Source organism: Pipistrellus hanaki (assembly GCF_964339955.1).
Source record: "Pipistrellus hanaki genome assembly, chromosome: 8".
Taxonomy (NCBI): Eukaryota; Metazoa; Chordata; class Mammalia; order Chiroptera; family Vespertilionidae; genus Pipistrellus; species Pipistrellus hanaki.
Genome location: NC_140510.1, coordinates 19,208,507 through 19,230,386, shown reverse-complemented (window position 1 = coordinate 19,230,386; position 21,880 = coordinate 19,208,507). Strand labels below are relative to the sequence as shown.

The 21,880-nt window shown below is 38.6% G+C and overlaps 1 protein-coding gene across 2 annotated transcripts in view; it reads right to left on the bottom strand.

Moving 5' to 3' along the window:
* Positions 1 to 21,880, bottom strand: part of THSD7B (thrombospondin type 1 domain containing 7B) — a 959,962-nt gene that overhangs the window by 240,585 nt on the left and 697,497 nt on the right. For both annotated transcript variants that reach the window (XM_084891907.1, XM_084891906.1), the window contains one exon: positions 306 to 500. In XM_084891907.1, the coding sequence (XP_084748033.1) occupies positions 306 to 500 (195 nt within the window). The remainder of the gene's footprint in view (positions 1 to 305; positions 501 to 21,880) is intronic.

The window sequence follows — 21,880 nt, the reverse complement described above, 5'->3', positions numbered from 1 at the left end:
AAAACAAGAATAAACTCCATTTTATGTACTCACACCTATAACCCTGTTTTTGTCCCACCCTATACAAAGATTATAGAGCTGTATAGAGAATGTCATAGCTATAGAATGGCCCCATTGTTCATTCGTTTCACAAATACTGAGTACTTAGGATGTGCTAAGCAGAGGTACAGAGGATAATAAAGGCAGGAGGGGTGGGAGAGGGGCGACCTGACACCATTTCCTGTCTTTCTGGAGCTTACATTGTCCTTGGAAAGTTCAGGAGTGCAGCACTTTGCTGCAGCTGACATGTGGAAAGCACATCTTACCTGTGAGCTGCCGCCGTCTGCTTCGGGTTGTTTCACAATTTGTGGAGCAGGACGTAAACTTGGACCAAGCAGTGAAGGTGCAGTCATCTCGACATGGGACCGTGCATTCTTGCACAAGGGGAGGCATGCTATTTGCCTGCTTGAGGCATTCGGTCATTTCTGCTGACTGGTTATCATCAGAGATGCAAGAGATAGCTGAAAAAGAATATATGTGTGGATTATTTTGTTTTCAGTAAATTAGTCTGCTGGTACTTGTTTGATAAAAATAGTAGAATGCTCCAACGTTTAAAAGTTTAGTTGTCACTGTGAACGCAAAAGGTCTTCAACATAGTTATCCTTATTTCTCTCTGAAAATTAAATATTTATTGTTGCCATGAAGGTATTTGATGATTTAATTGGTTATTAAATAACTCTCAGTAATTTATTAGATATATATGTCCTGCCTGTAAGCATCTGATATCGAGGGATGCCACAAAACTAGGTAAGAGAAACCTGTGAGAGTAATATGCAGACAAAACCACACAGACTCTCGTCAGAACTCTTCTTAGGCATTCTTGTCAATTTTCTCGTTTAAATGTCACTTATAGAAGTGGTCCTGTTTTCACTTCACACAGTATTTAAAAAAGAATTTCTGCTGTCAATAAGTAAACTTTTATCTCATTTTAAAATTTCAGAAACAGTCAAAATTTTTAAATTTTTTCAAGTACAGGTATACTCTATTCACATAATTCCCACCACAAGTATCTTATCAATTGCAGATAACACTACAAAGTCTCTCTCACATAGTTTTTAGTTTTTAATTGATTTCAGAGAGGAAGTAAGAGGGATAGAGAGATAGAGAAACAATGATTGCTGCCTTTTGCATGCCTAATACTGGGCATTGAGCCTGCAATCCAGGCCCATGCCCTAACTGGAAATATAACCACGAGCTTCTGGTTCATAGGTCCATGCTCAACCACTGAGCCCACCAGTTGGGTTTTCACATAGCTTATCTAGACTGCCTCTAGTCATATCATAAAATAACTAAAATAGTTATGAACTCTTGCTTATACTTTGGTTTGATTTTTTGACTGACATTTATTTATGAATGAATGATATGTTTGTGTATCTTTTATTCACCCTGGTTAACTGGGAACTCTCTAAGGATATATCTGTATATTCTCTAGACCAGTGCTTTTTAATCTTGGCATTCTTCATGTTTTAGATTGAGTAATTTCTTGTTGGTACAAGAGTGTTTTTTATGCATTTATCTCAGGTCTCTACCTATTAGATACCAGTAGCACACATACCCTCTCAGCTGTGAAAACCAAACATTACTCCGCACATTGGCAAACAGTGCCCCCAGTTGAAAACTATTCTTCTAAACGATTCCTAACCATGGATGTCTCTGAGCATACAGAAAACCCATGGCATGGCTTCAGAACTGCTCCATAAGCTCCTCTGGGGGAGAAACCCAGGGATATTTTGATCAACCTGTCCACTGACCACCCATATTTGGTGTGGTGCCATTGACATGTATGTCAAAGACTATTTGCTGAGTTCCCAATCACAAAGAAACTATTGAGTATGATTTTTTTTTGGGGGGCAGATCTTTAAAATTTGCCAAGTTACAAGGGATGAATAAACACAGCTTAGGATCAACATGGTTAAAGCTCTTTTATATAAACGATTCCAATGCAGGGTTCCTTTCAGTTGCCCATTCTTATATTCTGAATTATTTTATTTATTCTGAGCACAACAAAGAACAAGTCCACCTGAATAACATTTTTAAAAAACTTGTAAAACCAAACCTATCTAATGCTTTAAGACCAAGGAATTGGCTAAGATGACAAGGGATGGATACACATTACTTCCCGGTGACAGGCCAGGCTGTTCATTCATTTTGAATAGTTTTGTTTTTATCCACATCTTGGGAACAGAATTCATCATACAGCAAGACAACATCATCTGCATTTCTTAAATTGGGACTATTACAGCCATTAATGGTGAACACAGCAAAATACTTTCTTAAGTAGTGTACAAGCAAACATTATCTGAAGTGTATGTTTAGCTAAACAACTTAGAATCAATTTAGGAGATTTTTATCAGGCAAAGTTAATTTTCCTCTGAAATGGAAATGTACTGAATAATATGAATAATGTTAACGTTAAATACTTTAAAAAAGCATTGCTACTTTTCCAGTGATAAATTTATGGTATTCAAAACAAATACTAGAAAATAAATGTCCAAAATTTGAATGCTATGATAAATAACATTTCAAGTTCTACAAACTATTTAAAGTAGAACACGCTATACTTATATCTATTGGAAGTATTTTGCATTAATAAATGAAAGCATAAAAAATTTTAAAATAGCTATAACATCATATTGGAATTAACTGACATCATTATCAAATGGCATGAATGCAACTAAAAATCTAAACATCTGGGATTTATATGGACTAAGATACGTTATTTAAGTTTTTATGCTTTCATTTCCTCATCTTCAAAATATGATAAGGACACCTATAACAAAGAGTTGGGAGCACCCTTAACACATTATCTCATACAGACTAAGAGATCAATAAATGCTAAAATTATTATTATCCTTTATATATGTTTTTTAAATTTGTTTTAAATCAATCAGGCTCTTGTTGTTCTACCAAGTATACAGAGACATACTTTTACTCTCCATGCCTCATTTTTTCCTTGGTAATTCTCAGAATCCAAAGGATAAAGGTGAGGAGGAAACCTGATTCTGGCACTACACTATAAATCATTAGACAACATATAAGATAAACCCTGAACACATCCACTAAAGTAACAGAGCTGCACAGAGCAAATCAGATCCATCACTCCTGCAAAAACTGATGTAGTAAACTAGCCTAATGAAGGCACTGGAGGCCTTACGTGCCACAGAGTCCATTAAAAATGGTAGCTTAACATTGAACAACACCCACATTCATCTGAAGAGCACTGCTCTGTTACTAGTGATGATCAAGTAACCCGAGCAACTGACACACTACAGGTCATGCAATCCTCAGTTTGGTCTAAGCATTAAGGTTTTCAAATTTCTTCAAATTCAAGATTCTGATTTATTTTTCAGTGTGAAAAGAATAACTAATAAGATAAAAGTCAGATACAGAAAGGTGGTTATCCGAGGGGAAAAAGGGTAAGGGCAATGTGAAGTAAGGGTTCAACTATGTGATAACAGAAGGAAACTCGACTTTGGGTGGTGATCACACAATAGAGTCCACGGATGTTGAACTATAATCTTGTACACCTGGAACTTATATAATGTTATGAACCAATGTTACCCCAATAAATGTAGTTAAAAATAGCTAGAAACAAACATTAGAACAAGTTAAATGAAGAATTTTTCTTTGGAACTATTCAATTATTTAATAAATATTTTATGGAGGACTGGGCACTGAAACTTCAAAAAGGGTAGGAAAACACTGAGGCAACAGCAAGCAAGAAGACTGCAGAACTGGAAAACAGAAAGATAAACACAAAGAAAATATTTAGAGAAAATAAGGATAACTGGTATCCAGATATACAACCCAATTCAGAGCCCCTTCCACAGGGCAACTATGGCAAAGGATATTTTTAAAATATTACTTTCCACCCACAATATAGTCCTGTAATTAATATTAAAGGTGTATAGACTCCCTAATCCAGAGAACCTCTTTATCAGAGTGCTGATCAAATTGCAGGTCTCGGTGTCAAATGAAACTAATGGTGATTCTTGATTTTTTTATTATTTTTTTATTATTACCTTGGGCAAATTATGTACTAGTAAACTCTTTTAAGACCCAACTCATCCAGACTATGGGGATGATAATACCAGCATCATATAATAAAATTTTAATACAGAAATTAATACAGATATAGTTCTAGGAGAGAACTGAACACTTAGTACTTTAGTACCTGTGCCCTGAGAGTGACACATTGCTATGAAGGTTATTGAAAATGAAATGTAAGAAATGGAAAAAAAGAACCCAGCATCACTTACGTTGGTTCTTGAGTGAGAAAACATTTTCCAATACCACCCAAACCTTCTTGACCCCTAAGAAGTATGACTAGAACCTTCTTTCAATTATAATGTTAAAGCTGGCAGCTTCTTCCAAAGACTGCATGGCCCTCCCAAGGACATGGCTATAATTCCAAATGAAGCCCGTGCACTCTGCTCAGTGTCAACAAAAATTAGACTACCGCATAAGCTTGCAACTCCTGGAAAAGCCAGAAACTGAAATCTAAGGCCTGTAGGAAAAATTTCCCTGAAGTACCAAGATTAAACTCCTTAACAACACTGAGCAAAGAGCTTAATGAGAGGAAAGAGAACATTTGTACAAAAGAGTGCTGGCCAACTCTACATCTTTCCTCCTCACTTACTAGTACTTAGGTGGTCATGGCCAGCAGAAACAAACAAGTACCTTCTGTGCTAAAGCTGTATTCACGAGAACTTTAATATCTTAGTAATATTTACGGGCATCTATCAATGCTTTCCTGATCATGAGAACATTTGGGCTTCACTACTGATCAAAAGAAGAGTTGACATTAATCAGAAAAAAAAAAACACCCAACTTATGCCCCGAGATTAAGAATGAACGTTGGTAAGGGACATTTTCTCTCCCTCTATGATGGACTAGACACTAGATTTTGCATATATATCTGGATCCTTATTAACTACACCTTCTGCCCTAATAGACGTTATTGAACACAATCTATTCATCCATCCACTTATTTTGAAATTATATATATATATCCATATCTGCACATGTAAATAATTGAGTTTCCAGAAGGCTAGAGCAGTGGCAGTGGCAGTGGAGGCAGGGAGAAAGATAATGGTACCACATTGCTGTTTTCTCAGTAGCAATAATCAGTGGCATAGAAGATAACCTGTAAGTAGGTACTTCAGTCTTACTGGAAAGAATGTACAATGTGCAAGCAGGAAAAATAGGCCGCTACTGAGCACTCATCTGTCAGACATCTGCCATTTAGTTGAGCTCTGAGTCCTGGGCCTTTCAGATCATAGCAAACCACTTGTAGGCCACAACCTAGAGAAAATATTTCTTTTGGTGCTTTTAAGTATTTAACAAACTGCATTATACTAGTGGGAAAGGTCTTCCATTAGGAAAGAGAGAGGCAATTACTCCTGACTCTTTTCATCATATACTAGTATTTCTACCTGAACTGAACTGCTTAAGAGGAGTGGCTCTTCAGGGATAAATGGTATTTATTTATTAAACTAGAAATATTGTCAGGAGGAAAACTGTACTCCCAGGTAAAATTAGTTCAAATAGCTCCAGAACAATCTCATTACCCAGCACTGATGGAAATTTAGCTTATTAAGCTCTGGGCAGAAAGTGTTTAGAGAAGCTGCCTGGGACATCCGGGTATTCTTATTAAGGAATGATGGAGAAGCAGGTGGGTCAGCCAAGCCGCTCAGACAAGAGCTCTCAGGCAAGAGCTGTCACTGGTCAGTGGGTGTGGAGGGTCACTTGGAACCAGCCCCAAACCACTGTGAGGCTGGACATCAAGCTTCCTGTTCATAGTGCCCAGAAATGGACATCACACACACAGAACTGAGTTCAGCCACTTCATCTTCTTAATTACCAGACAGGGGAGAAGAGGCACTAATTGCTTTCTCCTGTTATCTGAGTTTCAATCCTAGCAGCATGGAAAAGCACACCTGACACAACATGCACAGTTACCAAAGAATTTAGTAAAAGAAGCAAAATCAGAGTATTGTACGAATTCTCTGTGTCTCATAGTTAATGTTTTAAAAGGAACTGTGGTTTGTGTGGGATGGTTATGCAGCCTACTTAGGCTTCCACGAAGACTAAAAGCAGCAGATTGTTAACTATAGGTAAATGGCTAGTCTCCCCTCCACCCCACCTGCCACACCCCCAAAAATAACCCCACACGACTGACGTCTGACAAGCCATTTTACTAATATGTCTGCCTTCTTGTCAATTATGATTTGAAGAGGGTGGGTGCTGTGGGCCTTGTGATAAGAAGCTATAGTTTCTGCCTGGAAAGACTACATGAGTCCATAGCCTGCCTTTTCAGATCTGCCCGCGCTAATCACCTTCCACATCACTCTTCCTAAGTTGCTCTTGATCAGTGTTCAACTCTCATAGTTGACAAGAAAGGGCAGGAACAATTCCTTTCAAGAGGTCATGGTCTTCAGGACATGGAGATGGCCTGCTAGGAAGAGAGGAGTTCACTGTCCTGCAATTGTGAGCAGTTTTTGTTCAGGACCAGAGCCCAGTTTGCATGCACATCAAGGAGTGGAGGGGGTGGGCACTAACGCCTTGGCTCAGCCCACACCCACACAGCGTGTCCTAAAGTCAGGTCCTGCACCAGCGGCCTGGGACACACAGATGGGAGAACCGGAAATGTCATTTCTCTACAGGCAGGGTCCTGCAAGAGCACAGTGCCAGGCCTCAGACACTGGGCAGTCAGAGGCGCCTTCCTGGGTGACAGGGGGAGGATGAGTGGCATGTAGGCAGTGAAGGCAACACGAGCCAGCCATGTGCAGAGAACCTGCCTGTGCAGAGAACAAGCCATGTGACAGCCAGCTTCCTGCCCTGGCCCTGCACACCTGTAGACTCTCCCATTCCCCTTGGCCAAGCCTCTAACACATAATTGCATGTTTGCATGTGGGTAAAGAGCCAACACACTATGTTGGGCTGCCACTAAATACAGTTGGTGGGTTTTTTCAAGCCCACTGTGGAAGGGGAGGCAGGGCTGTGTACAATGTGCTTGGGGAGGGCTCCGTGTCAGATGTTGGAGGACTCAGATGCTCCACTGGGGAGCTGCTGGCCTGGTGTGGGCACACCTCGGTCTACTGCGCTTTGCTTAATTGCAGTTCACAAGTGTTGCTTTATTTATTTATTTTTTTTACAAATTGAAAGCAAGGCCCTCCATCAGCAAAATGATTATGAATCATTTTACTGTGTTGATCTAGAACCAAACCAGCAATATCTTCAAAGTATGCCTTTATCAGGAAAGCCCAATGAGATTTTTTTAAATGCTAGCATAGTTTGAGGTATTGTTCTCCTATTGTCAGTGTAACAAATTAACAAATCCTAGCAGCTTAAGAGAGCAAACATTTGTTTTCTTACGATTCTGGGAGTCAGAAGTCCAAAAATCAGTATCACCAAGCAAAACCGTGTTGGCAGGGCTGGCTGCTCCCGGAGGCTTCAGGGAAAACCAGGTACCTTGTCCTCTCCAGCACCTTCCTCCAGCTTCCAGGCCAAGCGTGGGTGTGCAGTATCACCTCTTTTCTCCTCCTCGCTGCCTCTCTTCTCTGTTATCACGTGGCCTCCCACCTCCTTCTTATAAAGGCTGTTGTGATTACATTGGATCCACCTGGATAACTTCCCAACCTCAAGATGCTTAACTTAATCACACCAGCCAAGTCCCCTTTGCCATGTAAGGTATATATTTACCGTTTTGGGGAGTCAGACCTTGGGCATTTGGGGGGGCTGTGATTGAGTCTACAAGACAAGGGATGGTATGTCTTCCCAGCCCTGCAGCGTTGCTCGTCCACTAGGATAATAATAACCTGCTTCATGCACTCCCCTAACAGGAAGAAAAGCAGATTTGACGCAAGTTTTCCATGATTTCTCCATCCCTGCTCTCACACATGTTTGTTTTGTTTTCAGTTACTTGATTGTCTGATGACCTGACGCTGCCTGCTTTCCATCAACCACCAGGCTACCTTTAGAACTGCTCCCCTCACACCTGGAAGTCCTCAGGGAAGGCATACTGGTAGACTGATTTCTTACTCAAGACCAAACATAATTAAGAGTGTACATTTCAATTAATAAAAGTGAATTCCAATGACGAAGCTGGTCAGTCTGAGCCATGTAAAATGCAAAGCCACTTTCTCCCTTGCAACTATCCTGCTTCAGTTTTTGAAAACCTCAGATTGGAATGCCAGTTGCAATGTTCCCAACATGCAGAGAAATATTGGAGCTGGAAGGCCATGAGATCAAGTAGAAATAATACAAACTTCTCTATGTGGGAAAAGAAGGCTAACTCTGTGCTTTCCTTCACAGCAAGCTTGCTTTGTTGACTCTCCAATGGGGACATGCTCTGAGTGAAAGCTGCCAGAGCCCTGCCACCATCCACCCCATGCTCAAAGCCAAGGACTGGCAGCGTCAGGATGCACATCAATATGATCACATGGATGCTATGTGGAAGTCCCACCAGCTAGCCTGAGCCTAGGCACTCTGGCTGCAGAGGAGGGGAAAGGACTGCTCCTATCCCCTCCCTAAGTGGCCAGCACTGGTGTGGGGAGGACCAGGAGCTCTGGCAGCATTGGAGGAACAGGAAAGGTGGCCCCAGCACTGGTATTTCCCTGCACAGAGATGGGGGTCACCCCAGCCAACTTCTCCATTTAAAGAGCCAGGCCCTTCACTTTTGGACTTTAATCATCTCAGCTCAACCAAACAACCCCTCCATGCACCTAATTCACTCAGCGAATATCCTTGCAATTCCCTTATTCAACAGTTGTAATTAGTAGAGAACACATTTGTACAGGACTTGCTATTAGCTGACGGAGGAGTCTATTTAGAAGTAAAAGCCAGTCATTGCCACACCACCGTGCTTTCATGCTTTCATTTCCCCCTTGGTATTGTCTCTCCCGGTCAGAGCACACTGTTGGGAGCACAGTATTTGGAAAGTCCCATTCTTCAAAAGCAGCATTTGAGTAAAGGGTGTGTTTATTATTACATGCTGACTGACATGTATGCAACTTTTGAGGGGAACAGCATGAATTAAACATTGTGGAAATTGAATTAAACAATAAACCCCTAATTGCTTGTTAGGGTGCTTTAATTGACTCCTAAGTACCATATGTGAAGCTGTGAGGCTGCAGGAGCCCAATTATAAGCTTGCTTATGGAAATATGCAACTCTTTTTGCATGTTGGAAACACATCCCCTAATTATTGTTGCCCTCTCAGAAAAAAAAATCAAATAATGAAGAAATGCTTTGTAAGCTAATAATGTATGCTTATATCCTTAGGTAAACCCAAAGTTCTTTATTTAGGTTCTAATACAAGAGCAGCAAATGCACAGTTAAAAGTTCCATTTGCTTTTTTCCAAGGCCTTTGTTAAGTCCTGAAGCTCTCTGTGTTCACAGCCTAACAAAGCAGAGTACACAGGTATGGTTCTTGGTTTCAAGGTATCTGCCCCCTAACTTAAAATGATTGACAAGAATAAACATTTCAGGGGGGAAAAAGAATAAAAAAAGAAAAGAATAGCAATGCATGTGAGGATCACACAGGGGGGAGAAGAAGAGAGATCTTAAAACTCTGGTTGCTGATCCTATGTATTCAGGAAAGCAATGCTAGGAATTGTGTTCATTACTCAGCCATGGTTGGAAGGCAAGTGATCAGGATCAGCTGTGGATCTTGGGGAATGGGTGATGAACAAGGGACACTCAAGAGATCCAAGCTGCCCTCTTATTAAAATCAGAAAATAAAGAGGTCCCACACAAGTAGAGTGAGCAGCTTCAAAGACTGAGTAGGAAAGGAGCAATCTGTGGAAATGCTAAATCCAAGAAGAAAAGTAGTAAATTGTCCTTCCCAATGCAGCCTGATAATGACGTTTGCATGAACACAAGTTTTCCTGGAGTAGCTTTACTGGATTCTCTGGATCTCCATAAGCCACAATAAAACCACCCAAAATAATATGTAAGTACAAAGAGTAGCTTGCTTGTTAAGAAAACTACAACATGAGTATCTTAGTCCCCAACCTCTCCATCTCCTAAATAAAGCAATAAACAAACCAACAAACAAACTCTAAATAGAGGAAACATAAGATGCAAACTGAGTTTGAAAAGTGTCTCTCTGAGTCTCTTCTCCCATATATAGTATTATAACCTACAGCCTGGTGCTTGAAAATTCATGCACTGGAGTGGGGTTTCCTCAGCCAGGCCTGCCCACTCACACAATCCAGGAGCCCTCAAGGCCAGGAGGTGACCTGGCAATCAGGGGAAGGTGACACCTGCTCGGCTGGCCCTGGTTACCTGAGCTTCCGGTGGCCCTGGGTGGCTGGGCATCAACTGGGCAGCCACCATCTGAGGCTTGCCTGAGCCTTGGGCCAGCCCTGGGCAGCTGGTGGGGCTGAGAGCAAGTCCAGCCTCACTGCACCCCTGCCCCCCCCCCACACCCCCAGTGGGCTGAAAGGACTAGGGAACTCCAGCAGGGCTGAGGACACTGGGTGCTGCCATCTTGTAGTTATGGGTGCTGGCATCTTTGTGATGTTGTGACAGTCAATTTACATATTCTCTCTTTATTAAATAAGATTGTAGTCAGAGTACACAGGATGATCTTGCCATGCACATGCATGCATGTGAGGATGTAACCTGTATGGCTAAAGGAGCAGGAGCAGCACAAATTGGCACAAGGACTCTTCTTTTTGAACATGTCTATAAGTTGCCACTGACCAGCCGGGAGGGCTGGACCACTTTGTGTGACTGTTTTGTGGGGCTTCCTTTGTAGGGATGCTTTTTGGGCTACTTTAAAGGACTTCTGTGTTTTTCATGCAGTAACAATGGCTCCTATAGTAGCAATGGCTACTCAATCTACAATAAAGTGTCTCTAGTATGTGCCTAAGACTTTTCATGTCTTCTCCTTTTAATACCCAGTGTCTGAGAACCTATGCTCCCAGACCTATATTATAAAGAGCCACTATAAATGCATATAAAACATCACATATAACAAGATACTTATCACCAATAAATCTACATTGTGGCTACAGTGGATATGATAAGGGTCATCATAGCAACATCTTTTTACATATCTCTGCTTTTACAATAGCTAGAGGAGCTGCACTTAATCCAGTTGACTTTATTTTTCTTAAAAACTATTCATTAGGGAAAGATTGCTAATGATAAAGTATTTATTTTGGGGGTGATGAAATACTTGGGGGTTAGCTTACTTAAAGTGATGGTTGAACAACATTATGAATATACTAAATTGTACAGAGGCTGGGGAGGTCAATAGGGAAAAAAGGAGACATATGTACTACTATTTGTAATACTTTAAACAATAAAATAAAAATTTAATAGAGTGCAATTTTATTTCAACAAAGCTCCTATAAAAATTCTGAATCTCAAACAAATAAATGTAATTTTAGAAAAAGAGCTCAGGAACCATGTCACAAAATCATGTGCATTAGATGCCGCATTTTTAGAAATCCTAGGAATCAGAAGCATTGACCACCTAGCAAGGAATTTATCCTCCCCAAAGTAATGCTCAAATCATTTATATTAACTTCTATAAGTGAGAGTGTGCCCATAAATAATGGATTAAAATTTTATCAAGAATGCAGTTCTTTTTATATGCTTCTGATTTACAAAGTTTTGTTTTTAAATTTTGTCCTGCATTAAGAAAAAAAGATACCTGCTTAAAATTTCTGTGCTGCCATATTTACTAACCTGAATTATGTAGAATGATATCTGATAGGCAATGGAACTATGAAACATAACAACAGTATAAGGTAGAATATATGCCCTAAGAGGATTCATAATCTACCTGAAATACCCAACTCCCAGCATGTGAAAACACAAAATATAAAAATATATATGCACCACCTAGATTTAAGTGTATACAGAATGCATAAGCATTGCATGGTAGAGTTCATTTCTTACTGTGTTATAAAATTTTGTCAGGTGAGACATCATCTAACTCCCCTTATCAATGTGCACTCTTTTCCTTTCCTTCCTTCTATATTATAGTCTCATTAGACGTGTAAACTCACAATGAGATGCTTTCTAGTATTTCCAACTCATTTTTCTCACAGCCACTAAAACGACATCAGATTGGTTTTCTTTGGTAATATCTCAGACATCTAAATTCTGTCTTATGCCTAACTAAGTTCTCAATTCAAATATTATAATATGAAAGTTATTTGACATTTCTTGTTTATATTTGGAAAAATAACTTATACACCCTCCTTTCCACAGAATATTGCCTGTAACCATGCAATATGCTGGGAGCTTTATGCTCCCCCAGCCTCTACTTTATGCACAGGTACAAGGAAAATGTATATTTGGCAGAAGTGAAAGAATAAATCCATGCACGGCATGTAGAAGGTGATTTATTTCATTATTAAAGGAATATGGCGGTATTTCCATATGTCTCCCCTGTATCTCTGCCAACAGCTGTTGTGCAACCAACTCCCAAATCAGGAGAAGAACGGGCTGGGCATTTTTTAACAGGTGCTCTGGGTTTGACAGATGGATGGTACTTTAGTTACCTGCTGTACTTCACATAAAGGCACAGGAAAGAGTTGGGCGAAATCACTCTAGCAAGTAATTCTAGATTTTAACAAATGTACCTACTTTTGGAGTATTAGAGGTAAGAATCTTCAGAGCCTGTGTAAAACAGGAATGTTAACTATTATCTGCCTTGAAGTAAGCTATCTTGATAATAAGTGCTGTATCATTCATCAGGAAGCTAAATGTTGTCACATAATTAATCCAATAACAGCAACTAGGTAACAAATGAGACGTGAAACACGAATTTAGAAATAATTTGGTGTTCTCTATTGAAAAAACAACTGCAAAGACCCAGGATATTAATTACCTCATTGTTACAGAGAAACAATAAATCAGCATAACGTCCACATTTATTTCCCTCCCTCTCCAAAGTATACTGCATTTTCTCCCAGCTCTGTCTGCTTAAAACGTCTTTCTAAGGAACTCTCCCTTTTCTGCAGATGATTTCCTCTCTGTAGCTCACTATGCGTACTTGTGCTTTACATGGAACCGTAATTACTGCTATTATAATAAAGTGTCTGTTATAAACAAAGCTGATGCTGTGTCAAGAAGACATTTGTTTTTATTTCGTTGGGTTGCCTCCTCCATAAACTCTGCCAAGCTACTGCTGAAATTATGTTTATTCATCTACATTTCCTCTTCGGTCCCTCAGGAGACCATGCATTTGCTACATCCTTTATGAAAAAACAAAAGTTGTTACACTTTAATTTTGTTTTAGAATCTCAAACTTAATAAAACCCCATAATGAAAGTATGAGTAATGGTGGATTTAGAGGATCAGATTGTAGTTCTTTTGCACTATATATATTCAAGACTAAGTCAAACGACTTAGGTTCTCTTACAAGACTTTTTAGTAAAAAACAACTCCCTTCATATAATATGTAGATGGATTCCTGAAAAGGTATATGCAAGAAATATGAAGGAAATGAATCCATTTGAATGCAATAGGGAAATATGCTATTTAAAGACTTTCTCTCCAGAGAAATGCTATTTAATTTCAAAGATACATTTTTTTTATTGTCTAAAGTTTTCATATGTCTCCTTTTCCCCCAATTGATCCCCCCCCCCCCCATTCCCACCTCAGGCAAGCCCCTACTGCCCCAGTGGCTCTGTCCATTGGTTATGCTAATATGCATGCCTACAAGTCCTGTGATTGCTCTCTAACACTCTCCCCCTACCATTTGTCTCTGGATCTATTCTTGTTCATCACATTATTAGTATGTTGATCATTGTAAGCCATATATGAGTGAGATCATGTGATATTTATCTTTCTCTAACTGGCTTATTTATCTTAGCATGATGCTCTCCAGTTTCATCCATGCTAATGCAAATGGTAAAAGTTCCTTGTGTTTTATAATGGCATAGTATTCCATTGTGTAGATCTATCACGGTTTCTTTTTTAAAAATATATTTTATTGATTTTTTACAGAGAGGAAGGGAGAGGGAGTTAGAAACATCGATGAGAGAGAAACATCGACCAGCTGCATCCTGCACAACCCCTACCGGGGATGTGCCCGCAACCAATGCACATGCCCTTGACCGGAATTGAACCCGGGACCCTTGAGTCCGCAGATGGATGCTCTATCACTGAGCCAAACCGGTTTCGGCTGTATCATGGTTTCTTAATCCACTCATCTGCTTATGGGCACTAAGGTTGTTTCCAAATCTTAGCTATTATAAATTGTGCTGCTATGAATGTAGGGGTGCATATATCCTTTCTGATTGGTGTTTCTGGTTTCTTGGGATATATTCCTAGAAGTGGGATCACTGGGTCAAATGGGAGTTCCATTTTTAACTTTTTGAGGAAACTCAGTACTGTCTTCCTCAGTGGCTGCGCCAGTCTGCATTCCCACCAGCAGTGCATGAGGGTCCCTTTTTCTCCACAGCCTGGCCAGCATTTGTTGTTTGTTGATTTGCTGATGATAGCCATTCTGACAGGTGTGAGATAGTATCTCATTGTTGTTTTGATTTGCATCTCTCTGATGATTAATGACTTTGATCATGTTTTCAAATGATTCTGGGCCTTTTGTATGTCCTCTTTCAAAAAATGTCTATTTAGACCCTTTGCCCATTTTTTGATTGGATTGTTTATCTTCTTTTTGTTAAGTTGTATGACTTCTCCGTAAATTTTGAAGATTAAACCCTTATCAGATATAACATTGACAAATATGTTCTCCCATGCAGTGGGCTTTTCTGTGTTTTGTTGATGGTTCCTTTTGCTGTGCTAAGCTTTTTATTTTTATGTATCTCAGTTGTTTATTTTCTCCTTAGTCTCCATAGCCCTAGCAGCTGTGTCAGTAAAGATATTGCTACGACATATGTCTGCTATTTTGCTGTCTATTGAGTCTTGTAAGATTTTTATGGTTTCCCACCTTACATTTAAGTCATTTAGCCATTTTGAGTTTGTTTTTGTGTATAGTATAAGTTGGTGATCTAGTTTCATTTTTTTTGCATGTATCTGACCTAATGTCCCAGCACCACTTATTGAAGAGACTGTCTTGACTCCATTATATGCTCTTGCCTCCTTTGTCAAATATTAATTGAGCATATTGGTTTGGGTTGATTTCTGGGTTCTCTGTTTGTTCCATTGGTCTATATGTCTGTTCTTGTGCCAGTAGCAGGCAGTTTTGAGAACCATGGTTTGGTAATATAGCTTGATATCTGATATTGTGATCCCTCCAACTTTGTTCTTTCTCAGGATTGCTGTGGCTATTCAGGGTCTTTTTTTATTCCATATGAATTTTTGGAGAGTTTTTTCTAGATCTTTAAAATATGCCATTGGTATTTTAATGGTGAGTGCATTGAATCTGTAGATTGCTTTGGGTAGTATGGACATTTTAATGATGTTGATTCTACCAATCCATGAACATGTTAAGTTCTTCCATTTGTTTATGTCTTCCTCTCTCTCTTTTTTCAGTGTTGTGTAGTTTTCCAGGTATGGGTCTTTAACCTTCTTAGTTAAGTTTATTCCTAGGTATCTTAATTTTTTTGGTACAATGGTAAATGGGATTGTTTTGTGTGTTTTTTTCATTTCTCTTTTTGTGAGTTCATTATTGTCTATAAAAAGGCCATAGACTTCTGGGGGTTGATTTTGTATCCTACATTGCCAAATTCATTTGTTTGACTAGTTTTTGTTTTTGTTTTTTTATGGAGTTTTTGGGGTTTTCTGTGTATAGTGCGTGTCATGTCACCTATGAATAAGAACAGTTTTACTTCTTTTCCAATTTGAATGCCTTTTATTTCTTTTTTTTGTCTAATTGCAATGGCAAGTACTTCCGGTACTATATTGAACAGGAGTGGTAAAAGTGGGCATCCCTGTCCTGTTCCTGTTCTTCAGGGAAATTAGTTTAGTTTTTGTCCATTGAGTATGGTGTTGGCTGTAGGTTTTTCATATAAGGCATTTATAATGTTGAGGTATGATCCCTTTCTTCCCACTTTGCTGAGAGTTTTTATAAAGAAAGGGTGTTGGATTTTGTCAAATCCCTTTTATGCATTGATTGATATGATTATGTGATTTTTGTCTCTCAGTTTATGTGATGTATCACATTTATTGATTTGTGGATATTGTACAAAGATACATTTTTCAATATAAACAAGCAAAGTTGTACTTATGTGAAAATGAATATGTTTAAAGTGATATGTATTTCAAAATCAAATGACCTCCACTTACTTCTGTGTAACTTTTTACCTGCTAAATGAACTAAATTAAGAATAAAACTGCCTTCCAATTTTTTTTTACCAGTTATGAGTTAAGTCAGAAACTTGATTTGTTTTAACCTCTAAGCACTGAGAAATAATTCATCTTTTAAAAAAATATATTTTATTGATTTATTACAGAGAGGAAGAGAGAGGGATAGAGAGTTAGAAACATCAATGAGAGAGAATCATAGATCAGCTGCCTCTTGCACACCCCTACTGGGGATGTGCCCGCAACTAACGTATATGCCCTTGACCAGAATCAAACCTGGGACCCTTCAATCCGCAGGCCGATACTCTATCCACTGAGCCAAACCGGTTTTGGTAAATAATTCATCTTAATGTGACTAATTATATTCAAACCATACATTTAGGTACTTTGAGGTAGTAATGATCACACCCATGATTCAAATGATCAAGGCTAGTTGGAGCCTATTACTAGGTCTCTGGTAACACATCTTTTACACATTTGCTTGAAATCTTTGCACCACTTAAATGGAACTTGTTTTCAGCGTGAGTTCCATGCCATGATCAGGATCCAAGCACAATCTGTGGAGGCAATTTGGCCAGTTAGGAGAATGTGTGTAGCTCTGCTTTCCCTCTAGTAGCTGCATGACCACTGGGGGAGGCTCATGGAGACTTAAGCATATTCATATGCAAAAGAAAGTTGGACCAGGATGATCTGGATTCCTTCCAGCTCTAATAATTCTTGATTACATTATTGGTACAAGCCTGTAGAAAGCATTCTCAGGAGTATTGCTAAATTTTCTCTGGAGAATTGGCAAGATTAGTATAGCCAGCTGGTACTTAAGCACACATTTATGCCGGATTGTTTTTATTTCACTATGTGACATGTTGTTACGTACACATTGCATGCTAATACATGGAGGAAAACATTCTACAATTTTTGTAAAAAAAAAAAATCCATGCTTCACTTAGGAAGGTATTTTATATAAAATATATATGTTAATTGAACTTCCAAGTAGAGATTGCAGAGCGGAAGCTTGAATATACTTCTACTTCTTTCTACAGCCTCATCAAAACTTTGTTAAAATTAAGAGAATAAAAAAGCAACATAGTGTCATGATTTTTGAAGCTGTAATTCCATCAAGAATAAATGTGATACATCACATAAACAAGTAAGGATTGAACAGACCAAATAAAATATTAAACTCTAAGGTGGAAATAGCAAAAGCCAAGGATTAATCTGTCATCACAGAGTCTCTAAAAGTGGGGTTAAATTGGGGAAAAGGGTGTGCTTGGAAAAACAGTCCAGAGTGTGTTTATAAAGCAGTCAGACCCCCAAGATCACCCAGTCTCATGCCCCATTCTCTTTGCAAAAGATTGGAGGTTAAAAAGCACCTGAAGGCCAAAGCCTAGCTGAGATTACTTGACCAGTGTCATACAGAATACTTCAAAAAGAGAAACCACTCCTCTTTTTTTTCCTATCTCAAGTCTCAGAACACTGACAGGCAAGTCTTCTCCCCCAGGCAGAACTTTTTAAAGTTTTTTTCTGGGAAATCCAAACAGTACAAGAGAAAAGATCCAACTCTGTTGGCATGGAAGTTTCCCAATTAATCAGCCCATCTAGACCACCCTACTCTGAAGCTCGCAGGGACAGCCAAATACACATAATTTAGCTGTCAGTTCTAAAGAGAAGCAGAAATCCAAAGAATGCCAGATACCTGAGGAAAATTTCTGTCATAAAAGACATTTACCAATACTTACCATGAGATAGAAAGCAAGTTGGAACAAACTGAACTATTGTGAGGCAGAAAAAACTTTGATAACAGAAAAACTATCACTAAGACCATTTTCTATCATGAAACTGGAAATGAATACTCTGGAAAAAAATTGAGCAAAAACCATTTTTTACAAATTAAAATGAAGTAGAGGAAATTAACAGAGAAATTAAAAAAGTATAAGATTAAGTTGAGGAAAACTTTCAAAATAGAGTAAAATGACAAATAGATGGAAACTAGGAGAGAAAAAGATTGAGAAAATCTATCCAGGGATCTAACATCTTGATTTTAGGAATTTTAGAGCTAGAGAACAAAAAAATGCAGAGAAGAAAATCATATAAAATTTTAAAGAAAATTTAAGAATATATATTTCCAGATTTAAAGGGAAAGGTGAATGTCCATTAAAGACAATTTATGTACATCCATATGAGGGCACATTTTAAAGAAGTTTTAGGACAATATGAGCAAAGATCTCAAAAGCTTCTAATTTCTTGCCTCTAGTGAATCCTACAAGGAGATTAATTGCAAAATTCTAAAGAAAAATTATTTTTGACTTTAGAATTTTATACCTTACTAGAGGCCCTGTGCATGAAATTCATGCATGGGGAAGGTGGTCCTTCAGCCCTGCTTGCACCCTATAATAATCCGGGGCTGCTGGCTCCTAACTGCTTGCCTGCTAGTCTGTTTGATTGCACCAAACTACTCTGCTTGCCTGCGTCATTGCCCATAACTGTTTGCCTGCCTGTCTCATCACCCCTAACCACCTCTGCCTGCCTGCCTCATCACCCCTAACCTCTCTGCCTGGTTGTGTGATCAACCCTAACTGCTTGCCTGCCTGATCGCACCTAACTGCCTCTGCCTGCCTGCCTGCCTCATTGCCCCTCACATTACACTTTTATGATTATCGATAGTTTCCTTGCTTCAAGTTGTAAGGACCTGCTTGTCATTGAGATAGAAAAGTTTTAATTTTTATTCTTGATTATGGCAATTAACTAACACAGATGGCCACCAAAATCGTGACTTACCAAAGGGTGTACAGCAAACGGTGCTGTTAAGTCCTCTTTCATGAAAATGTGCATGTCTTGCATTGTATCTGCCTAGGTACATGAAAGAGTGAAGTTTCTGTTTTTCTGTCTGTCTTTTTAATCATATGAGTGAATTGTGTGAGACCCCAGCCCCATCTGGTTTGGTGCTCACAGAATAATATAAATCTCTCTCTCTCTCTCTCTCTCTCTCTCTCTCTCTCTCTCTCTCTCTCTCTCTCTCTCTCTCTCTCCTTGCTTCATTGGTGGAGATTTCCTAGAAGGTGCAGGATATCTTCCTTTTAATTTTTCCTCTACACTCTGACTTATGTCTATCACCTTTGCTTTCCCTCCATCCCTCACCAGCTACAGTAACTTGCTCCAGGCTCACTTCTAGGAGATTGCACAACTCGTCCGCCACCAGAACCACAATTCCCAGCATTCCTGATGCTCCCCACACTCTAGGCTTCCACTTCCAGTCCAAGGTCTCTCCCCTCCCCTCCCTCAGCATGGATGCTGGGCTCATTTCCAGGGACACGGAGCCAGCATGCTGACCTGGCCACTATGGGCACTGCTATCTTTGTCATGGAGTGATGCTTAATTTACATATTACTCTTTTATTAGATAGGATAATTCAGGTATGGGTGCACAATGAAGACATTTTCAGACATTAATGACTATGACAAATTTACCTCCACATCTTTTCTCAGGAATACAGAAGGATGAACTTCTCTAAAAGAAGACAGTAAACCAACAAAGAGTAGAGGACACAAGAAAAAGAGGATGCTTTTCAAGAGAGATCCAGTCCAGGTTCAGTAGTTCAGAAATATCCAGGAGAGTTTTTTTTTTTAAATTTGTGAAACTGATTATCTGGAGAAAATTAACCAATGAAAAATGTGTGGTTTTTTTTCAGTGCTAAGAAGATGAAAAATAAAGCAAAGAAAAAAATCTAGAAAATTAATATGCCAGGGACAATAAAGAGTTGCAAGGAAAGAAACATTGTTATAATTTACTTATACATAGGTAGCCTTTCAAAAATTATAATTATTCATTTAATTATAAACTGCATATATTGATCTAATAAAATATACATAATAACACTATGGGGAAATGGGAAGTGTACTGCATATTAAGGGCAGGATGAGGGAAGAGCCAAATCCTTATTATTCATAGTAGAAAGGCTATAGATAATGCTTAAATTTGAACATATAAGAAGACACAAACAGCTTATTTTCTGGAGATGTGGTTTAAAAAAACAACATAATCAACTATAGTTGATAAAAGTATTTGACTTGGAGGAGACGCAAGTAGAGGCAAATGTCACAAAACTATTTTATTTTTAATTTTGTTGCAGAACTATTTGACCTTTTAAATTTGGGGCATGTGTATATTTGCTAAAAATAGAACAAAAATTAAAATGAATGACTGAATGGATAAAACAGATTAAATCTAAAATCTTTAAGATAGTCTCACAAGAATATAAAATGGCATATAAAACCATATACAGAATATACTGGATTATGTATCATTAATACATTCCTTATAGGCTAATTCTTTTTAATTTGTTTCCTTTTGTCAATAAAATATGGTGGAACATAATTTCATATTTCAGTCCTTTAGATATTTTACCTACCAGTATTTATTTCTTATCTTTCACAACCAAAACAACATAAAGGGGCAGATTTTCTTTCTTCTGATTTTATCAAAATAACAAATTTATTAATTATTTTTAGATTAATTGCTTACTATATACCCATGTTCTATTTAAAATTATGAAGTAAAAACACACAATAATAGAAGCCTAGTCCTTGGCTTTTGATAACTAAAGTTCTTTTTTTAAAAAAATGTTTTACTGAGTTTTTACAGAGAGGAAGAGAGAGGGACAGAAAGCTAGAAACATCCATCAGCTGCCTCCTGCACGTCCCCTTCTGGGGATATGCCCACAACCAAGGTCCATGCCCTTGACAGGAATCGAACCCGAGACCTTTCAGTCTGCAGGCCGACGCTGTATCCACTGAACCACACTGGTTTCGGCTGATAGCTAAAGTTCTTGGTTGGAAAGAAAGTAGGTTAGATGGATGATATAATTTATTTTTAACCTCTAGAAGGAGAAACTAGAATAGCACAAACACACACACACACACACACACACACACACACACACACACCTCTATTGGTGACAGAGATCAAAACGGTGAGGATGAATTGCAGTGCTTATTTGCTCATAAGGAGAGATGAACCAACAGGAACACCAGGGCCCACTAAAAAGAGTAATTGTTACTGATATGTGTGGAAAGATAAAGCTGCTTACTTAGAAGTTCACAGCTTACTTTTATTATTTCTTATTCTGTCTCTTCAGGACATTCAACTCCCTAAAATTACAGATTTAGAGATTACACAATTTCAGATTTTATTTCTACATTCCTATTTCTCCATTAATAGAAGAGTAGCATTCATTTCTATATCCTTTTGATTTCACAAGTCAGGAAGAAACAGTCCAGTGTAAATCTAAGAGAGTAGACAGAAATTCCGATATGTGAGGGCTTCTCCACTCCTCCAAGCTCCTGCTTATTAAACAAATAATTCCAGAAATCAATATGAGAGACTGCCCAGAACAATGAACAAACCCAAGCCCAAATAATCTCATTTTATTTTGAGCCAAGCAAACTCATTTGTGACTATGAAGTACCTGCTTCCTTTCAAAGGATGTATAACCTTGTGGGGGAAAAAGGGATGCAAATGTGAAATATTGTCTGTGGTCATTTCAAAACAAAACAAAACAATAAAGCAAAACAACCAGGAAGAGATAGTGGGCAATTAAAACATCTAAGAAAAC